This window comes from Psammomys obesus, unplaced genomic scaffold (assembly GCF_907164565.1).
Source record: "Psammomys obesus unplaced genomic scaffold, mPsaObe1.curated_primary_1811, whole genome shotgun sequence".
Classification (NCBI taxonomy): domain Eukaryota; kingdom Metazoa; phylum Chordata; class Mammalia; order Rodentia; family Muridae; genus Psammomys; species Psammomys obesus.
This window is the reverse complement of record NW_026594418.1, coordinates 571,413-590,739: the sequence shown is the minus strand read 5'-3', so window position 1 is coordinate 590,739 and position 19,327 is coordinate 571,413. Positions and strand designations below refer to the sequence as shown.

At 41.1% G+C, this 19,327-nt stretch overlaps 1 protein-coding gene across 1 annotated transcript in view; it reads left to right on the top strand.

Moving 5' to 3' along the window:
* Fggy (FGGY carbohydrate kinase domain containing) overlaps positions 1 to 19,327 on the top strand; it is a 334,558-nt gene that overhangs the window by 143,801 nt on the left and 171,430 nt on the right. The window contains exon 7 of the mRNA XM_055618965.1: positions 18,808 to 18,936. Within this exon, the coding sequence (XP_055474940.1) occupies positions 18,808 to 18,936 (129 nt within the window). The remainder of the gene's footprint in view (positions 1 to 18,807; positions 18,937 to 19,327) is intronic.

The window sequence follows — 19,327 nt, the reverse complement described above, 5'->3', positions numbered from 1 at the left end:
TGACTAAGTAAATAAAAATTAAAAATTGAATTTTAAAAGTCAAAAAGTGTAACCAGCTAAAATATTGCAGAAGATAAATTCAAGAAGAGAAACAATACCATCCCTCTAACATTCCCATATTTAATTCACTTTGCTTTTTTTTCTTTATCAGTTTATTACAGTTGAAGCCCTACTTTATTTTTGTAGCCTGAGGTTTTAAACTAACATTACTGCATTTTCATATTTACATTTTTCCATTATGATCTTTATTAGCCTCGTTTAATTGCATAAATCTCATACATCAAATAGTCCTAATATATTTGTGTTGTTTTGAGTCAGTGTTTCTACTTAGCTCTCACTGCCCTTGAACTTACTATGTAGAATTGGCTGGCCTTGAACTCACAGAGATCCACCTGCCTCGGCCTCCTGAGTGCTGGGATTAAAGGCCTGCACCACCACTACTGGCAGCCTTGGATGTTTTAAAAACTGAAGGTAAAACTGCATTTAATTATCACTCTAGTATATAAATGTTATACTACAAGTACACATGAAATTATTTACTTAAACATGAAATCTTTACTTATCCTCATTGTCTGTAAACACAGATGGCTAGAGATGGAAATACCAGGTAAAAATACACTTTAAAATAGTTTTATTTTTGATTATACCTGATGTATACTTGTTATAACATACTTAGAAAATAGAAAACAAGAACAAATCATTTCCTGTAGCATTCCCCCAAGAAATGTCCACATTTTTGTGTATTTGCTTTCTGTCTTTTTAATATATGTTCAAATATAAGATGTGTTATACACATATGTCATATATATGTACACACACACATCCCATAAAAACTCCAAACTTTTAATTTGTTACCTAATGTAATGATTTAATTAACAACACTATTCTTGCACTTATTTTTTTTCCTGGGTTTTTTTTTGGGGGGGGTTATTAATTTTTTTATATTAATCACAGTTTATTTACTTTGTATCCCAGCTGTAGCCCCTCTTTCATTCCCTCCCAATCCCAACCTCCCTCCCACATCTCCTCCCTGACCCTTTCCAAGTCCACTGATAGGGGAGGTCCTCCTCCCTTTCCATCTGACCCTAATTTCTCAGGTCTCATCCGGTCAAAGTCTTCCTCTGTGGCCTAGCAAGGCTGCTCCTCCCTCAGTGTGTGTGTGTGTGTGTGGGGGGGGGTCAGGTCAAAGAGCCAGCCACTGAGTTCAAGTCAGAGACAGTCCCTGTTCCCCTTATTAGGGAAACCCCCTTGGTTGCTAAGCTGCCATGGGCTATGTCTGAGCAAGGTATTTCTGTTTCATGTTTCTTTATTTACTTAATTGTGTTTGTAATTATTTCTGTAAAACTGACAGTTTTTCAAGGTATTTGTGTATGTACCTTTGTCTATAGTTCATGTGATTTCTTTTTTTAATGATTTATTTTTATATTATCTGTGTGAGTGTTTGTGTGTATGATTGTGTGTGCGCTGTGAGGATGCCTGGTACTTACAAGGCCAGGTAAAGGCATCAGATTCCCTGGGACTTGAGTCGAGGATGATTGTAAGCTGCCATGTGGGTGTTAGAAACCGAACCTGAGTCTTCTCCAAAACAATAAGTGTGCTTAACTGCTGAGCCATCTCTCTAGTCCCTCATATGATTTATTAAATTGAATTCCAGGTGTGGATTTAAGCAAAGAATGTATAAATGTCTTTAAAGATGTTGTATAATATCAAATTTCTTTCCGGAAATACTCTGTAGGATGACAGAAATTCTAAAGCAATAGAAAACAGCATGTAACTGTAATTTTAATTATTCTTTAGCTGCTAACATAATTCAACCTTCCCCCTTGTTATTTATGAATATTTCATCCTACAATGTATCCATATTCTTAAAAGATAAGAGTATATGAAGACTCTTGACATGTAGAAATGTATTATGTAGAAATGTGAGAAAGGTACAAGAAATATAACTAAAAATGTGAATATTGGAATTTTTGGTTTTCGCCTTCATATTTGGCCACAAGATTCACCATTGCAAACTTCATCATCTATCTGTGTCTGTTACATCTGCTCATACAGGCATATGAAGTTGCAGTTAGCACTTTCTGTCTGTGGAGTCAAGGACCATCCATGTCATTTTTCAGGGACCTTATCTTTCTAAGCTCTGCAGCTGTGTGAATGGCAGTATATTTGAACGGTAAAGATAAATACAGTATTTACAATCCCAGATTGTTGGGGAGCCAGTAACTATACAAACTTCCACTTTTCCACTGTCACTTTTACACAACTATTGTTCAGAATCCCACACCATTCCTCTAAGCATATTCTCAGGGAATTGAGAACAGGGCTCATACAAGTATTTTTCCAGTGATGTTCATTGCATCATTTATACATTGAAAGACATCCATGGATCCACCAATGGGAGATGGATGAACAGAAAGTAGTACAGAAATTCAATGAAGCCCTATTCACCCTTCAAAAACAAAGAAATTCTGCAACACACTATAAACTTGGATGGATCTTTGTAGTAAGCAACATTATGTGAAATGATATATTCAAGACATAAAAGAAAAAAATATTAGATGAATCCACTTAAAAGACTACTGCTACTGTTGTTTCAGTGTATTCCCCCTAAAATTCATGGGCTGCTAGTGTAGTCCCCAGTGTTGTATGTTAATGGAATTTGGAGATGGGACCATTGGGAAATTATGAGGATCTGAGTTCATAAGGGATGGTGGGCCCTGTGCCATTAGAACCAAAAAACTCAAGTGACAACACATGCTGGAGAGGTTGTGGAGAAAGGGGAACCCTCCTCCACTGCTGGTGGGAATGTAAACTCGTACAACCACTCTGGAAATCAATCTGGCGCTTTCTCAGACAACTAGGAATAGCACTTCCTCAAGATCCAGCCATACCACTCCTAGGCATATATCCAAAAAGGGCTCAAGTACACAAGAAAGACATTTGCTCAAACATGTTTGTAGCAGCTTTATTTGTAATAGCCAGAAGCTGGAAACAGCCCAGATGCCCCTCAACTGAAGAATGGATGCAGAAATTGTGGTACATCTACACAATGGAGTATTACTCTGCAATGAAAAATAAGGAAATCATGAAATTTGCAGGTAAATCGTGGGACTTGGAAAGGATCATCCTGAGTGAGCTATCCCAGAAGCAGAAAGACACACATGGTATATACTCACTCATATAGACATATATGAGTAGGATAAACCTACTAAAACCCTGAACATTTAAAGAAACTAATCAAGAGAGCAGACCCTGACTAAAACGCTCAATCCCCATCCCAAAAGGCAAAGAGGATAGACATCAGAAGAAGAAGAAAACAGGAAACAACCTAGGAACCTGCCACAGAGGGCCTCTGAAAGGCTCTGCCCTGCAGACTATCAAAACAGACACTGAGACTTAAGGCCAACTGATGGGCAAAGTGCATGGAATTTTAAGTAAGAAGTGGGAAATAGTAAGATCTGGAGAGGACAGGAACCCCACAAGGAGAGCAACAGAACCAGAAAATTTGAACACAGGGGTCTCCCCAGGGACTCATATTCCAACCAAGGAACATGCATGGAGATAACCTAGAACCCCTGCACAGATGTAGTCCATGGCAGCGTAGTATCCAAGTGGGTTCCATAGTAATGGGAAGAGGGACTGCCTCTGACATAATCTGATTGGCCTGTTCTTTGATCACCTCCCCCTGAGGGGGGAGCAGCCTTACCAGGCCACAGAAGATGACAATGCAGCCATTCCTGATGGGATCTGATAGACTAAGATCAAAAGGAAGGAGAGGAGGACCTCCCCTATCAGTGGACTTGGGAGGGGCAAGCGAGAAGAAGGGGGAGGGAGGGTGGGGCTAGGAGGGGAGGAGGGAGGGGCTTATGGGGGGATACAAAGTGAATAAACTGTAATTAATAAAAAATAATAAAAAAGATTAAAAAAAAAAACAAAACAAAAAACCTATACCTGACCCAAACTAAAATAAGAAAATAAATCTATTTATAGGAGAAAAAAAAAAAAAAGAAGTGACCTGTGCTAACACACTTTCTTTGTCTCACACTTTGATAACTTTTGAAATTCCAATACCATAGTCTTTAATGTCCCAGCTTCTACAACTGTGCTAAATAAGCTTTCATTCTTTACTTGTGAATTGCCCAGTCTGTGTCCTTTGGTTAGAGCACAAAACAGTAATAAGACTGTTCTGTTATGCTGTGTCAGCCAGCCTTCTCTCACGGTAAGTGTCTGAGATAGCCATCGTATTAAGAGAAAAAGTTCCTTTTGTCTGTCTCTTTGCAATGGGCCTGTGGCAAGGCAAGGCAGCAAAGGCAATTGCGTACACTTGGTACTTGGTGAAGGAAAGATGATTCCCTCCTGGATGGGAAGAGAAGAAGGGGTTCACTGCACACATTACATCCAGTTGTGACGTTAGGGGGAAATAAATGTCCAATTCCCATCCTTGTTTCCTTAGTCTGACATTGCATACCAGGAGACTAAAGTCTCGGAACTGCATGGCGCTCTTGAAACCTATCTCACTTCTTTCAGCTTGGCATTTCTCTGTTTCGTTTACACTAAGAACTGCCTTCCATCAACATTTAAATGCATTTTGAATTAGTGTGTCAAACACTCTGGGAAGTGCTAAATTCAGGCTTGTGTTTATCTAGTTATACATAGCTCGGGTGTGGGGCAGGTGGGCATTTCCTGAAGATGGTGATCTCTACACTGCCTCGTAGTGGATTTAGAGAAGGTAGCCATACGAAGGCTGTCCACAGAGAAAGAACAGCTTTGAGCCCAGACACTGAAAAGAACAGGGCCCATTCATCTGAGCTAGACAAGTGTGTTTGTAAGCTTCAAGCAGGAAAAGAAAAGGAAATTGTTAAAGGTGTTTTTTTTTTTTTTTCTTTTCCCCATCTTAGTCTTACCAGTTTTAAACAGGAAGGAGAATAGTGTGGAGAATCTAATGTGGCCCTGTGAGTTGAAGGTTTTATAGGAACTGTTGATTTCTACTATGTGGGAGGCCCGCTTCTTTGCCTTGTCTGCTTAACAGGCTCAGCTGTCTGTGTAAACCCATCTCCTCTGACTGCTTCCTACTCCTAGAAGTCCTCTCTAGAAAGGCCCCACATTTATGCTTCTCCTGTATCAACTGGCTCCTGAAAGCTGGTTCCTCTTAATACCTTTGACTCTGCCAACACAACATATTTTTGTCTTCTTGTTTCAGAATATCCTCATAATAGCACCCCACTTTCCCCTGCACTTTCTTCTAGACTCACTTAGACATAGCTTGCGCATAATTAGGGGCTGTCACATGTCTCTGTGAAGGTAAGCTCATGCACAGCAGAGCTCAGAGGACCAGAGCTCTGCAGACTCCAGAGGTGGGAGCTGAAGGTCCTGTGTGGGAAGAGAGCATCACAGACCTCTTGGCATCCCCTCTTGTGCACCTTCCTATGACACGTAAGACAATAGATTTTCACAAAGCTTAGCTTTGTGTCATTGTCACTAGGTGACTAATGAAAGAACCTCTTCCTATTCCCAGTGCCAGAGGTTTTCTGTTATTTTCAATTTTCTAAAAAGGATGTCTTTAATTATTTTAGAGACAAAGGGAAGGAGGATAGAGAGTTGCTAGCTTCAAGTCACTCAACCCGTCAGGGATGAGCCACATGGAGGCTCCAGGTGCAAAGCTCATATTTCCCTACGCAGTTCTGTCAAAAGTTCTAATTGCTGAAGTGTGTCTTCTGGGAATTCTTGTTTGCTCTGGTTGATACATGAAGGTTTTGTGGGGTGTTTTAAAAGTACAGGTCCTGGAGGTCCACTTCATAGCTGCTGATGAGAAGTCAGAGCTGAGGCACAGGGATTTGTGTTTTCCGGAACTCTCAGAGGACTTTGTGCCTTAGAAGCAGGTGGAGGCCAGGGATAGGGCTGTAGCTCTGTTTCAGTGCTTGCAGGTGGGGCTGAAGCAGGTGTATTTCGTAAATTCTTAGGCATGGCAGACATGGAGTTGTGGCACTTGCTGTTATCAAACTAGTGTAATGGAGCAGATGACAAGTGAGGGGCCAAACTAGTGCAAACATAGGAGATCTGGGAAAATGGGTTTAATGCTTTCCCCTTTCCAGCCCTACGTTGTTTCTGCCCCTCTTTGCTTCCTCTCCCTTTGCCCTTGAGGTTTGTTTTGGTTGTTACCAAACATATTTGTTAGGCAATAGGAAGATAGATACGTTGGAATAGGGTTTGGGCTCAGTCAGCTGACACCAGCTCCCAGTTTTACTACTGACCAAGCTGTAAGCTCTGTTTCTCCAGATGAAGAATTGACCATGTAACAGCTGCCTTTTAGGTATTAATAACTTGCATTTCATTTCTCTTCTCCATTTCTACATATCCAATCAGATATAAAGTCATCCTCAATCTTTCTAAAAAAACATATGTGTATGAGTGTTTTATCTGTATGTATGTCTGTGTACCACATGCAATTCTGGTACCTAAAGAAGCCAGAGACAGGTGTCAGATCCTCTGTCTGACTTACAACAAACACTTGAAGCTCCCGTTTACCACTGAGGGGGACAGACACAGACCATGCAGATTCCCTTTATTTATCTTACAAATCATTCACTGAACTGATTGTCGTCACAAATCACGTAGACCAAAATTGTGTATGAGCCAAACTATAAGACTCTGACCTTCACCTGCACCCTGAACTCTGCCCATTCCTGACACGAACCTAAGCCAGCTCAAAGCCCTTCCTGCAGGGCCTTGTGCTAGTCAGCGCTCTCTAAAGATCCAAAGCAGGGGTGACGGGCATGTGGCAAGGGCAGAAGGGGACTTATTGTGAGAACCCCTTTCACACAATTCTGGAGGCTAGCAAGCCCCTGGAGTTGCTGGTTTGGGGGCATCCCTATCAAAAGGCCTGAGGAACAAGAGAGCCCGGGTAATAGTTCTAGTGTAGTCCCAGCAGACTCAGGTGAAACACAGGAAGAGCAGTGCTTCAAGTCCGGAGGTGTGAAAAATGCTGACCAGTTGGAAGGCCACCAGGCAAGAGATAGAGTCCTCCTCTGGGAAGTGTAAACTAAACCTCCTCAGGTCTTCACTGATTAATTTAACAAGCCCATTTATACTTCAGGTGTGAATATAAGACTGACCCCAAAATACCTCACTGGAGTATTATTTGATCAGAATACCTCACCTCAGAAAATTATTTGATCAAATATCTAGACATCATGTGACCAACAAAATTTCTCAATTTCTCCCTGACAGGCAGCTAATTGGTTCTCACCAACCTATCAGAGAGCTCTCTCACCTCATCTCCTTGCCTTGTTTATTTCTGTCTGTGTGAGTCAGCTTTTTACTCCACAGAAAACACACCCAAGATAAAGCAAAGCAAGAAAGGTTTCATCTGGCTCACAATTTCAGAGAGGTCAGCGCACAGTTGCTTGGCTATGGCTTTGGGGCAAGTGGCAACATAAAGCATTGTGGTAAGGAGTGCATACCACAGCTGCTTACCTCATGACTTAGGATGCCAAGAGAGGGGGGAAGGGGCTGCCATTACCTTTATGTCTGTACTAGATAACCTAACTTCCTTCTGTTGGGCCACAACTCTGAAGTGCTGCACTGCCTTCTGACAGCATCAGAGGCTGGTGACAAAGCATATGAGTCTTTGGAGGCCATTGACGATCCAAACCATAGTATTCCCTGGGAAAGAAAAGTCCCTTTGCCTAACCTTAAGACTTGCAGATTTCATGGTCAGATGGCCCCCTTTCCCTTACCGTATGCTTTTCAATAAAGTCTGGCCTAAGTCTGGATTGCTTTTAAACAGAAAAAAAAGCAAGCTAAGGATTCAGTTCCAAAATATGGTTAAGTAATATGACATACCTTAGAGTATGATACACCCCTTCCATGTGTGGTGTTTGTGTTATATGCATTTTATATGGGTGTGTGAATGCATATGCGTGCACATATACATGTAATAGACAGAGGTCAACAAGTTGTGTCACTCTCTGCCTTGTTTTTTGAGGCAGCGTCTCTTCATCTGAACTGAACTCACCAATCAGCTGGATTGGCTAAAAAAAACATCCTCAAGGTTCTTCTGTTCTCTGCTACCTAGGGCTAAGATTACAGATGCGTACTCTTTTACTCCTAGCTTTTTTTTTTTTTTTTTTTTTTTTTTTTTATCTGAATGCTGGTAACCAAAACTAGGTCTTCATGATTGCCCAGCAGTCACCAACTGGAAACAACCCCAAAAGGACCCATTGCTCCTTTCTTCTCTATTCCCCCACCCTGCCTCTCTTTTTTCTGCTTTTTTTTAACCTTCTGAAACCTAACAGGGGAGCTTTTTTCACAACCCAAATCATTATTCCTTCCTTAACACCTCCAGATGGCTGGTCTCGTGTCATAAGTCAGGTTCTAGAATCAAACCTCAGTGTCTTAGCTCCTGAATCTGGATTCTTGGAATGCAAGACCTAATGCAGAAGAGACTTACTCTAGGGCTCCAGAAGCCTCCATTTCAGGGCAAAAAGATTCTAGTTGCTGGAGGAAAAGTTGAAAAGCAATATTCATAGTCTTTTTCTTCATATAATTGAGATGCTTCTGAATTCTGATGAAACCTAGGATAAGAAAAAGAAACTACTATCCTGTCAGGAGAACTAAAGAATGCCCTGCTTGGCACGCCTGTCTTTATGTTAATTGTTTATTTACAGCCTGTCTTTTGAAACATGATGGTAGTTACACTCAAGTAAGTTCTGGAACAGCAGCTTCTCTTCGTCCTTGTGTGCTCTGAGCCACCCTTGTCTTATTTATACATCTGTCCTCTGTTTAAGGCAATCCCATATAGAGCCTGTCGTCTCTCAAATATTGTTTCTGTGCTGTTGAGTTTTGCCAACTAAACTTGACTGAAGAGAGACACGTTATCATCTTCTTTTCATTGTCTGCCCAGTAAAACGTTGGTTGTCAGGACAACAGCATAGAAAGTAGGTCATTGATAACCACATGAATTCCTTAAACAAACTTGAACAGTGAAAATTCCAGCACATGATCCATGTAAGAGTTAAGGAGAAGAAAATATTCCAGACACACCCTTCCTCTTACAAACTTGGCATTTCTCTGTAAGAATCTGTAAGAATTCTGTAATCTTTGTAAGAATCAGTTGTCATTGGGATTGCTCATTTACTGTGTTGAGTAAATGCTTAGCTTGTGTCAAACAATATGCTAGTCAACCCTCCCCCCCCCCAACACACACATACTACCCTCTTCTGAGCTCTCTCTCTCTGCATTCTTGATGGAGAACTTCTGGAATGAGCAGTGCTTTGGTCCTCCATAGTCTCAGTACTAGACACTAGAAGCACTCAAGACACACTGCAGGAACAGTGCTCGTGCATCTCGATAATGGCCTTTATGGATGGATTTGATGATGTTTATCTACAAAGAATCCGAGTTTAGAGGGCTGTGCAACCACAGCCAGATCAAACTGACTGCTGAAATCACACTCTTCATAACAGCGCTCTGGCTCCCTGTCAAAAATGTCAGGAGGACGGCTTTAAGGAGAGCACTTCTAAGATGAAATATATGCTTTCGAAAACAAAAGCAGAAAGCCTTTTCAGGGGTAAAACAGAAAAAAAAAAGAAATAATATGTAATTTAGTGTTCATTTAGAATAAGCAATTAATCCTGCCCTCTGGGGGTGAATTTAGTCTAGCTTATTTGCACATGAAAGTACAAGACTGGCTTCCTCTCTATGAAAGCAAGACATCTGGTTGGAAAGTGAAGAATTTGGTCAATTACCTGAATCGTGTTTGGTCTACATGATAGAAAAGCCCAGATGTCTTGAAATCACCAGATGTTTGCCCTTGTGCAGTTACCACCAGCCTGCTGCCTGGCCCTCTCCTGTGAGATTTGCTGTTTGACATCCATAGAGGCAGCCATGGTTAGGAGGCTGTTATCATCTGTGAACCAACAGTGTGCAAACAGCAGTCTAGACTGCTTACCCACACTGGCCCCTGACAAAAATGTTCACTGGGCTAGCCTGAGTCAGTCAATGGGATCACAAAAACGAGCACAGTAATTAAAAGAATATCCTTTATTTTGAGATAAATCGCTTTCCTGTCTTTTTTGTGATCAAACATTCTGTCCAGTACTGAATTGAGGGTTTAAAACAAGCCAAAAGTTAAACCTGAGAAACCTAGGTCTGTCTTTTAAATATGTAATTTTCACTGAACTGTGAAACAACAAACTAGAGCAGTGAAACCCCTATTTCATACCATGTAGTACCTGGAGAAAAATGGCAGCTAAAAACCACGCTTTCCTAAATCTGCCTTTTCTTAGGTGTGTGGATTCTCTCCATGGCTGAACCGCTTACATAGCTCTAGAAAGCCATAGTCACCTGATGGTCGAGGGTTTTGCTGACAAAATAACATTTTTTTAAACGAAAATTTAGTGCTTAAAATAATTTCAAAGAGAACACTTTCTACACTCTTTCTTAAAACATTTCATTCTGAAGACTTAGCACAGAAACATGTGTTAAACCTGAAAATAATGAGAGAAAGACACGTTCCACAACTTTTGAGCTACACTTTGAAGCAACCTTTAATTAAATGCTGGCCAGGATGATGGACTCTGGCCAGGACAGTCACAGCGTTCCCAGAAAGTGGCAACAAGTCACATTTTGCAGAGGCTTATAAAGGCGAACCGGGCTTTGTATTTCTGATCAGATCCAATCAGGAACAGGTATATACCCTGACCTACTTCCTGCCTGCATACCTCCTGCCTACATCCGGTCAGGGACAAGCATACGTCCTGACGTATTCCCTGCCTGTGCACCTCCAGCTGCATGTGATCAGGCATATCCAGTGCAGTCCAGTCAGACAAACTTGTTCAGGGGAATGAAAATATAAACAGTGCTCTCCAGCATCTCAGGAAGCGTCTTCCTGGGGCAAGGGGCTTTATAGGTTAGAGTCTTTTTTAGTTTTATGGATCTCTTCGACACAGTAGTGAAAACTTAAAACATAACTTTGGCTCTCACACATGACCACAAGGAGACACTTTTCTGTGCTGGCAAACTGAATTCTATTACTGTGAAGATTTTAACACCTTTCATGGTTTCTGCAGCTTGCTCTCATGAGCTCAAAAGTATATATCTTGTCATGCATTATCATCACAGACCCCTCAAGCTTTTCTGACTCAGCCAGAATGAACTATGTGATCTCTTTGTGCTAGACAGTGTCCGACATCAGGCGCAGAGAGTTGTGATAGCTGTAAGTTACTGTACTCGCTGGAAGTGTTTCACACTTGCTGGTCTCCTGTTGTGTGTGTGATGTCAGCAAATGTGCTTCCGTGGCATTATTGATGACTTATCATCACCATTCTGGAGGAAAATAGCATTATTTTAGGATTCTTATAAGCGTGGAAGTTTGCAAGGGAAAGAAACCCCCTGCCCAAGGTCATAAACCCTGAGATCAGTAAGGCCATGGACTGCATCTAAGCCTGTGCATTACCTAATCTGAACTCCTAAGCTATACTGTCCTGCCTGGCTGGGACAATACAGTTGAAAGAGCTATGCCCTCTGGGCTGTTATCATTGAAACTAGAAAAGTTAGGTGCAAGGAATAAAGTCTTTGTGTATAAAGAACAGAATGATGTAATGCCAAGCACCATACTGTGGGGTTCTAGAGGAAAGAAGGATTAATTAGGATCTACCTAGGGAAGGATTTTTAGGAGGTAGCCTTAGGCTAGGTAAGAACAAAATAGGTCATCAGCAATTATCTAGAGAATTAGGTCATTGTGGGTGTCAGAGCTGATGATTTCAAGCTAAAAGACTACAGCTATGCCCTGAATAGTTCAGAACTACCTCCTACACCTCTGGAATCTATTGAATTTTGCCAGCCGTTCTAGACTCCTTGTGACTTATGGCCCTGGCTTCCTTTTGCATGTTGGGAAAGGAACAGGGTGGCATCCTATGGTAGGAGGTACAGAAAGTGAGGAATGCTTGTGAGTCAGGTGCCCTGTGTTGAGTGTGGACCCTGCTCTTATAACTGCTTATCCCCCAGAGAGCCAGTTTCATCTCTGGCTTCCTGGTCTCTAATGGCCAGTCTAGGAAAGGAGAACGTAGATAGTTTCAGCATGCTAGAATTGTATGTTCCTTGTGATTTTTGTTCCTATACACACCCTATCAATGGTGCCTGGCTTTTCTAGGCACTATAGTCCATACCTAACCTGTTTCCCAAACTACATGGTAAGTTGGAATAATTTCAGCCTTTAGAGTCAGACATTTGAATCCTGACCCCCACCCAATCTACTACTCAAATGAAGTCTTATTCTTTTCTCTCCGCAGGTAACTGAACAAAATTTGAAATTGTGTAGTACTTTTGTTTCTGTTCTATAAAATAATAAATTCTAATATTTAGATTGTAAGTTACAGAACTTAATTCTATTGCTTTCCACAATAATTTTCCTGTCATTGATTTGTCACTAGGATGGAAAGTTATATGAACAGAAATGTTCCAAGAACAGTTACCAGAGGCTCATAGACTGGAATAGTTATGTTGTTGAAATACAAATTGTATATCCTGCTCTACAGATCACTGACCTATTACAGTGAAGCGTTGCTAATTAGACTCTTGTCCAGCTGGAGGACCTGAAAACTGTATTCTGCAAGAACATGGTATCAGTAGTCTTTTGCCAAAATAGCATCCTCTGCCTAGGGAGAGATGGCAGCCTGCTTGCTGCCATTTGCTGGGTGTGTACACTGCCCTTGATGTGTTTCATTGTCCTGAGTTAGAAATGACTGTGGACCACTGGTGGGATTATATGATTTCCTTTACCCTGATAGCATCCAGGATTGAGAGTTAAATTTAATGTCCTTCTGATTACTTTCTACTAATTCTTTGCATATTTGGACATGTATAAGTGTGCAACTTTAACCTTTTTGTCCAAGTTGATTGGTCTGTGTCTTATTTTTTTTTCTTAAAAAGTATGAGTTCTGTTAAGTGAACAAAGTAAAAAATAAAGTAATTATAGACACTTGAGGAGTGAGATGTGTAAAGAAATAAAATAGTCTGTGACCTAGTCTCTTTCTACTGGGAGAGGTGGATAGGACCTAACATAGGAAACAGCATATAAATGTTATTTAAAAGTGGATTTAAAGTACAGAGTGTGCATATATATTAATACCAAGTGTAGGTCAGACTAAAAAGTCAAGGATCTTAGTATGTATGTATCAAGCTGTGCAAACCATGCAGTACTTGTAAGACATCTTAACTAACAGATATAATTCAAAAGTGGTATTAAAAAGGACTAGTACATGCTACAAAGATCTCCTCTCTCATGACCCTTGACTCTGGGGCAGTGTGTAGCACTGTTTAGTCACCATTTCTTTGGTGGGTGAAAAAGAATACCTTAGAGTTTGATGTGAAATCAGTCATGGAAATGGAATTTAATTCCTCGTTACAGTGACAGGATTTCTAGGGGGCCATATCAGAAGCTGTCCTTTTAAAAAAAAGTGGCATAAAGGCGCTAGGCTTGGGTTTTTTAGGAATTCTCTACTTGAGTGAATTGTTCTGGACAAGTGTAACTCCAATTGAAGGGAACTATAAAATCTTTTCGGTCATCCTTTTCTGGTTGTACCAGATCTAGAAAATCCCCACAGATGACCTGCCCATGTGATCTGAGTCAGGCTATGCCTTACCATTCTCTGGAATCACCCAAGCATGTGCCATCACTGTGTAAAGCACCAAACATAACAATTGCCACTGAAGAGCTTTTCAATTTCTCTTGCATAGTGCTTGAGAATTGTATGTTCTCACTTTTGTTACCCTCGTTTAAATCAGATCTAGAGTAGCAGGTTGAGTGTGAAAGAATTCCAGGACTCTCCACTGGCAGGGCAAAGTGTCCTTTAGCAAAGTCTTGCTAAAGGATTGGCCTGTTAGCCTTGCCCAACCGAGCTGGTACTAACATTCCACAGCCAAGCACACGGAAGCAGGGTCGCATGCCACCCACGCCCAAACCTCTCTGACATTTCCGTGGGCCCGGAGCCAAATCTCCCCCTGTGTTTCATCTCTGTTTCAGAATACAAAGGAACACTGAACCTTCTAGTTAATTCAACACCCTCCCCCCTTCCTGGAGAGGGTAACAGTTCTGTTGACCATTATAATGCATCTTCTGTCTCCCAGCAATCCACACAGTCATTAATTTCTTCTGCTGACATCAGGAAAGAGGATTATGTGTGTGTCTGAAACTGTTCCCAGAGTGCTCATTAGTCATAGATAATTGAAAAACTGGTAGGGGAAGGTTTGGTGTAATAGGAGCCCCTGCTTGTGAAGAGGGACTGCAGCCACCCGGTAATTGTAGGCTCCAGCTTTGACCACTCTGGCCAAATCTGTCCATTCAGATGGGAATTCATGGAGCCCAGGAGTCCTCAGGGCCAACTGACATCCCATGGTGAATGTGTATACACAGCCAGATAAGAGCCTACATGAATGGCCGGTGGGTTTCTTTCCTGTCTTCAGCCAGAGGAACAGGACTTGGAAACGATGCAGAGAGTCTACTTTCATTGCATTTTTATTTAAACTTAAGCTCATTTGGTTTGATTTAAACAGACAAACAACGCCATGATCTGGAACAACACAAATGGTTCAAGAAGAGTACCTCGTAAAACGTACTATCTGTGTTCCTACAGTAATCAGTGTTTTTCTAGAAAATTCTGGAAGTACATGTGCTTAAAGCGTTTGTAGTCTTTAGAAGGTTCACAAATACGGTCATCACATGAGCACAGATGTGGAATTGTCCTCAGCTTATCTCGGACCTTTTTCTAGAGTCATACCTTATTTCTTCCTCCTGCTAAATAGGTGAAATTCCCCTCCTTCCTTCCCTCTTTCCTTCCTTCCTTTCCTCTCTCCCTCCCTCCCTCCTTCCTTCCTTCCTTCCTTCCTTCCTTCCTTCCTTCCTTCCTTCCTTCCTTCCTTCCTTCCTTCCCTTCTTTCTTTTTTCTTTCCTTCCTTCCTTCCTTCCTATTCTCTCTCTTTCTTTGTTTTCTCCCCCTTTCCCCCTCCCTTTCTCTTTTTCTTTCTTTCTCATCAAACCAGAAAAGAAACATCTTTAAAACTATTATACAAGAAATGTTTGCTCAAAGAAGAACATAAGAGATCATGGGTTAATAAAAAGCACAATTCACACACACCTGCATTGGAATCATATTTTCTGTGTTTTATCTCCTAGAAATGTAATTTCATAAATTCATCTACCAACATTGATATTTTTACAATGAATTTATGTTCTTCATAATATCTTGTAGCCTGCATTTTTCACTTGTTAGGGTATTTCAAAGACAAAATAATGTGTCTTATGCTAGCTTTTCTTCACAGTGTAGGTTTATCTTTTTAAAACCCAAATCTGTAGGTCAAGAGTGGCCAGATCCTCACTGCCTTGCTATGTGCAGCCTTGTGCTGCCTCTCTCATAGGACCCCCTCCCCGTTCTCCACTCCTCCTCATTGCTTATATTGTTAGTAGACTGGATACTCCGGGCTTGTCTGTGCTCCCTACAGTGAACCAACATTTGTTTTGATGGAGCCACTTCCTGAAACATTCTAATTCTAATATAATAGCTCTATTGTCCATTTTTAGAAGTCATCCCAGCCATTGCCCACATTGTCTCTACCTACTTCATTCATTCTCTGAGGCATGTAAATAGTCCTCCTCTGCTCTTTAGGCACATCATAGCATTCTACCTGTCTCATATCTTCTTCACGGTTTAGTATCTTAGCTTCCCATCATCTTAGTTACAGACTTCAGTGTTAATCTTTTAATGTCCTAGGGGCCACTTTCACTTATGTACCAACAGCTAGAACTTGGCAAGGGGTAGGTGAAAATCAACACAAACCACCGTCTAAGCGTTGTTTCTAAGTGGTTTGTGAAACACATGAGTGGGTGGTTTCACGAAGCACAGAGGAGATTGCAGATGCTGAGTCAGGACATCTTGATCAGGTCTCAGAAGAGCAAAGCTACAGTTTTTTTAAATTTTATGGTGAATGAAGACTTTTGGGAAACGTTATTAGGTGGCACCTAACAGCCCTAGACCCTCTAAGATGCATCTGGCTGAGAAAACGTGTATATAGAAAGGAGATTTCATGAATTCTCACAATACCTAAACAGAGTTCCTTCTTATTTGAGGTCAGACATGAATCTGAAGGCTGTGGCTCCGGTTTAAGGAGAGCTATTCATCGTGGTGAACAGTAACCATTATTCCTACATCACTAGCCTCAGAAGGCTGGCTCACTGCCCTGTGCAGAATTCTCTGGGGACAGGGCTTAGACACATGTGGTGTGTGTGTTGACTGAGCATGGTTATCTGCGACAGGGGGAGACTGTCAGTGGATATAGTTCCACAGGCCCTTGGACAGCCAAATAGAGGATTGTAGGTGAGGGGCACCTGCCAGCCTTCCCTTCTTCACTGGGTCACAGGCCAGGGACCCTCGAGAAAGTATCTGCAGCAGAGGATACCCAAGGGACTTGAGGCTGGCAGCTGACCACTGTCTGCACTCTCAGTCTTTTGAGCTTTTCCTTTCTTGGCAAGGCAATACAAGCCATTGCATCTCCTCCTCCTTCATACTCCTATATCGAAGCTACCACCATGATCAGTCATTTCTTGCTCCATGAACCTCTCATGTCTTCTCTGATCCTGCACCCCATTTACTCCTACCTTAACAGCTCTTCTCTGTTTGATGACTGAAGAGCTCTACAACTGTTTTCTTTCCTAATCACAATTGTATCCTCTCCTAAAATGTTGCTGGAATGAGCATCTGAAACCACAGATTGAATCATTACTCTGTTATATCACCTGTTCAGTGGGATCTGCTGTTGTCAGTGCTGAGGCCTACCTAGGCATTGCATTGTTATTGCAATAATGCCTGTTTTAGGAATACTTTCTCTTGATCCTTTCATTTACAAAGCATGTTTGAGCAAAATTCACACTTACAGACATTATAGTGCAAGACTGGATGTCAGAGGAGAACCTAAGGCCCACCTCCAACCCTCAAGCTATTTGGCTGCAGGAAATTAACCCATCTAGAAACTTCTGTTTCTTGACGCACACCCTGTGAGGTGAGGACAGAATGGACACTATCACACCGTTCATAGACATGATTAGCAAAATGAAGTGGCAAAATTCATGCTGTGTTCTTAGGACAGTGCAGAGAGTGGAAGAGTTTATCCCAGGGGGATGTTTATCAATGTTACCAAATATATGTGGTGACATAATCAAGAGAGTGTCCAGTATCTAAAACGTAGCTCTTCCTCATCTTTTGCCCTGGGCATTCTAGACTAGAGGTTAGCCTTCTTCTACCCCTGTGTTTGTGCATCTGAACCTTGTTTGCTAGACCAGCACAATTCAGTTAAACTCTTGTAGGCCTCATAAAAAAAGAGGCGGGGAAGTAGGTGAATTAATTCTGATATGTCTTATTAATTTAATAGATAATCAATATCATTTAAACATACAATTAGTCTAAAGATTCTTTTTCTTGTGCTTAAAGATAAAGCCCGGGGGATCCTATCCATACCAGGCAAGCACGATACCACTGAACTATATTCCCCGAGACTGATATAAAAATAATAGTGAGATACTTTACTTTCACTTTTCCAGACTGAATGACTCTTTGGTTAATGTTCTGTTTTTCTCACCAAACATACCACAATCCAGATACTAGATTTCTACTGGAATTTTTTTTTTCCTTTCTTAAAAGAATGCTGGAAAAGTAAAATTGCACACCCGGATTATTCCAAGCAATACTTTGCTTTTCAGAATGCAAATTCAATCAGTTTTAAAATTTTAAATGTAAATTAATTAAAGTCAGTATTGAATAAAAAAAGATCTAAGACCCACCATTGTGATACCAGTCTTTTGGGCTGACCTATTTTCACAGTTAGTTACAGTTAGAGGTTTATTATTTAAAATGGATGTAAGCATACACTTGGGAGGGGCATTATTTCTAGTTAGATGGGACTTTTGGAGCCATTTGCCATCTTCACTGACCTTTTTCTGTGCTGAAATCCTAAGGTGCCTCCGCCAAGCTCTGGAGCTCCCTAAACAGTGATGCTTTCACACTCAAAAAGTTTATCAACACATTCAGAGTCCTAGAATCATGAGACATAAAAGAGATTGCAAATATGATACATATGGTCTAAGTCTTACACAACCGCTGCAGGGCAGAAATATGTATAGAGATGTTTAGAGTGGAAGAGATTCAGTGTCTGTTTAACACCTGACAACAGATAAATCATTTCATTTTCTTCTGCCTCACATGGTTTTATGTGTCTTTATCTCATCTTTCTAACTACGGGGAAAACAAGAACGGCCTTTTACAGCTCCACCATACCCACACAAAGCTAGACAGTCAATAAATTATTAACTAAAGGCCTGCCTGACTGTAAGAACTCAAGGTCACTTGGAGTATCAGGGTCACTGCGTTGCAAAACTCCAAAGAACTGTTTCTGTGCAAGCAGCAGCCTCATAGGATTCCCAAGGTTTCAGCTGGACTGTCTCATCCAGCTGGAACCCAAAACCTAAGAAATTCTTTCTTGAAACAAAATATTTCCTTTCCCTATCCTATGATAGGAAGCAACTACAGAGGTCACTTTTCTCTTTCCTTTGGAGTATGTGTTTGCATGCATATCAAAGACATATATACCAAGGTCACCAAATGAGCAAAGGGATGTTTCATGGCTGCATGGTTTCTGTCTTTGTGATGTTGAGAAAATGCAGGCAAGGGGGATGGAGCAAAACGTTTCTCTTAAGAAAACCTTTTTCCCTTTAGTGTGTTCCAGACTGATGGGTGTTTATTTTCTCTCATGTCTACCCAGGGAATCTCGTGCTGCCTCCTGGAGCTTCTCTTGGAAGTGGGCTTACACCAGAGGCGGCCAAAGAGCTGGGTCTTCCCTCGGGGATTGCTGTGGCGGCCTCACTCATTGATGCCCATGCAGGAGGACTAGGTAACCTTCTTCTTCCCCACCCAGAACCAGCTCTGTGGGTTCCCGGGCAAACAGAAGGTTGCCAAGAATGCAGGCTACTTCTCTGTTTGCACAGCAAAGGTCAATGGCTGATGGTTCAAGGTGTAATAACGAAAACCTTTTACATACTAGGCACTTAGAGTTAGAAAACTTTTAATCAAATATAAAATTTATTTATAAACTATTAATTTCTTAATAATTGTCATATAAAAATTGATCTAGATAGGTGTGGCTTACTGAAAAATTGGAAACTGTATGTTACTTCTGTGTAGAGTGTATAATAGTGGAGTGTTTTCCTTTATTCTTCTTTCCTAATGGTACTGCAAAAACCTTTATAAGCATAATATATTTATTTAATAAAATATTGGCTTTT